This window comes from Apaloderma vittatum, unplaced genomic scaffold (genome assembly GCF_000703405.1).
Source record: "Apaloderma vittatum isolate BGI_N311 unplaced genomic scaffold, ASM70340v1 scaffold31764, whole genome shotgun sequence".
Taxonomy (NCBI): Eukaryota; Metazoa; Chordata; class Aves; order Trogoniformes; family Trogonidae; genus Apaloderma; species Apaloderma vittatum.
The window spans coordinates 1-1,676 of record NW_009713739.1 but is presented as its reverse complement, the minus strand read 5'-3'; the positions used below and the strand labels follow the sequence as shown (position 1 = coordinate 1,676).

The 1,676-nt window shown below is 51.0% G+C and overlaps 1 protein-coding gene across 1 annotated transcript in view; it reads left to right on the top strand.

Annotated features, from left to right (window-relative positions):
* The window catches only part of LOC104273233 (hydroxyacylglutathione hydrolase, mitochondrial-like), a gene marked incomplete at its 5' end in the record, with an annotated part of 4,000 nt that extends 3,916 nt beyond the window's left edge, over positions 1–84 (top strand). Inside the window, 1 exon segment of the mRNA XM_009868489.1 lies at positions 4–84. Within this exon segment, the coding sequence (XP_009866791.1) occupies positions 4–84 (81 nt within the window).
* Between the last annotated feature and the right edge of the window lie 1,592 nt (positions 85–1,676).

The following is a 1,676-nucleotide window of genomic DNA, read 5'->3' as shown; positions in this document are numbered from 1 at the left end:
CAGCCGGCCGGGGAGCCCGACCCCATCCGAACGATGGGCGCCATCAGAAAAGAGAAGGATAACTTCCGAGTCCCGAAGGACTGAGCACTCTGCCTGGATCACTTTAATGTCAGTTTTAAATGTAATTTAGATTACTCAGATGTTTTAGGAGTCAAACCTTCTGTTGTGGTTGAGACAGCTCGTCTTTAGGTTTCTGTTTTGTTTTAATTAAGCAGAAAAAAAAAATAAGCACTTTGCCCTCGTTGAGAAGTTTTACGGCATATTTATGTTATGATGAAGAATATTTATCCTTCTGTCGCTGGCTCTCCAAGCTGTCACGCGTGTCGCATGCCGATCGTTTTACCAGTGTTGGTACGTGGCTCGGGGCCTGGCGTGGGGAAGGGTCAAACCTCTGAGGACTAGGAAAAAGCTCCCGTTCCTGTTGTAGGAGCCTGATGCGGACAGTGGGGCCGGGGCCCGAGACACCTTCATTTAGCACAGGGACCCCCCGCAGTAACTACGTTGCCGGATGAAGATTTGAACTTTTCTTCCGTGCTGCTACTTAAAAGCTTCTGGCTCTGCTAAAACCAGTTTTTGGTGACGGACCTGCTCTGCCGCCGTTGGTTCAGGGCTTAGTTCCTGAAGCGTGTGGGGTGGCTGGGCTCTGGGAGCAGCCCGCAGGGGCCGGCGCGCTTTTCCTCTCCTCTCTGACCTTCCCTCTCGTGGACTGCAGGAACTTTTCGAGGCAGGTGCTGCCTCAGAGATTGCACTGTTGCTTGTACCCTCTCGCTCTTAAACCTGTTGGCGTGTACCTGCTTCCTGCTCCTGAGCGTGATCTGTGTGTTACCTGCGCTAGTGCCACACGAATGAAAAAGGGACTTGCCTGCTGGCTCAAAAAAAAATGAGAACTTATTCGTTGACCGGCTTTGTGCAATGAGATCCTCCAGCGGATGCCTCGCTGCCCATACCCACGACAGCTGCTTTGTACCTTGCTGTGAGTAATGGGTTTATTACCTGGGTTTTCTGGCAAGTGGGCGACCGTTCTGGCAGGGGGAGCTCAGCGATGCTGCCGCCTCTGTCCGGTCCTGCCTCTGCTGGAAAGGCCGCAGAGGTTCTCCATCTCGGCTGCGTGCTGCAGATCTGCTCGAGTACGAGAGGTTATTTTTGTTTTCAAACCAATGTTTCGCAGCTGAAGGTAACAGGACTGGAAGGATTTTGGTTCCGGTGCGTGTGTGGGTAAGCGGCGCCACGCCGGAGTCAGGAACCGCCTGGGTGTTGCCAGTGTGGCTCCGGTCTCTCGTATGAGCGGGATTTGGTGTCACACCATTTCTTTATTTGCTTTTCAAAGGTGAATTTTATGTAATTCAGAAAGAGAAGTGGTACCTAAAACTTTACTGCCTCCTTAACTTGAACGCTGTGCTGCTACGTGGGAGCGTGACTGTACCGGTGGCTGTTGTCAAATGAGCAAATAAATAACAGCTGTAACCCCGGCGCTGGTGGGCTGCTCTGCTTTCATTATCTCACCATTTCATTTATTATTATTTTTTTTTTTGTACTAGTGATTGAATTTGACCAACTGGAGGCGTTTTTCTGCCTCATCCCGGGGAGGAGCAGGTGGCATTTTGGGATCCTCTGGGGCTTTACTCAGAGTACTCTTTTTGGAACAGGAGTGCAGCGTGTGCAGGTGCTTTTTTCTT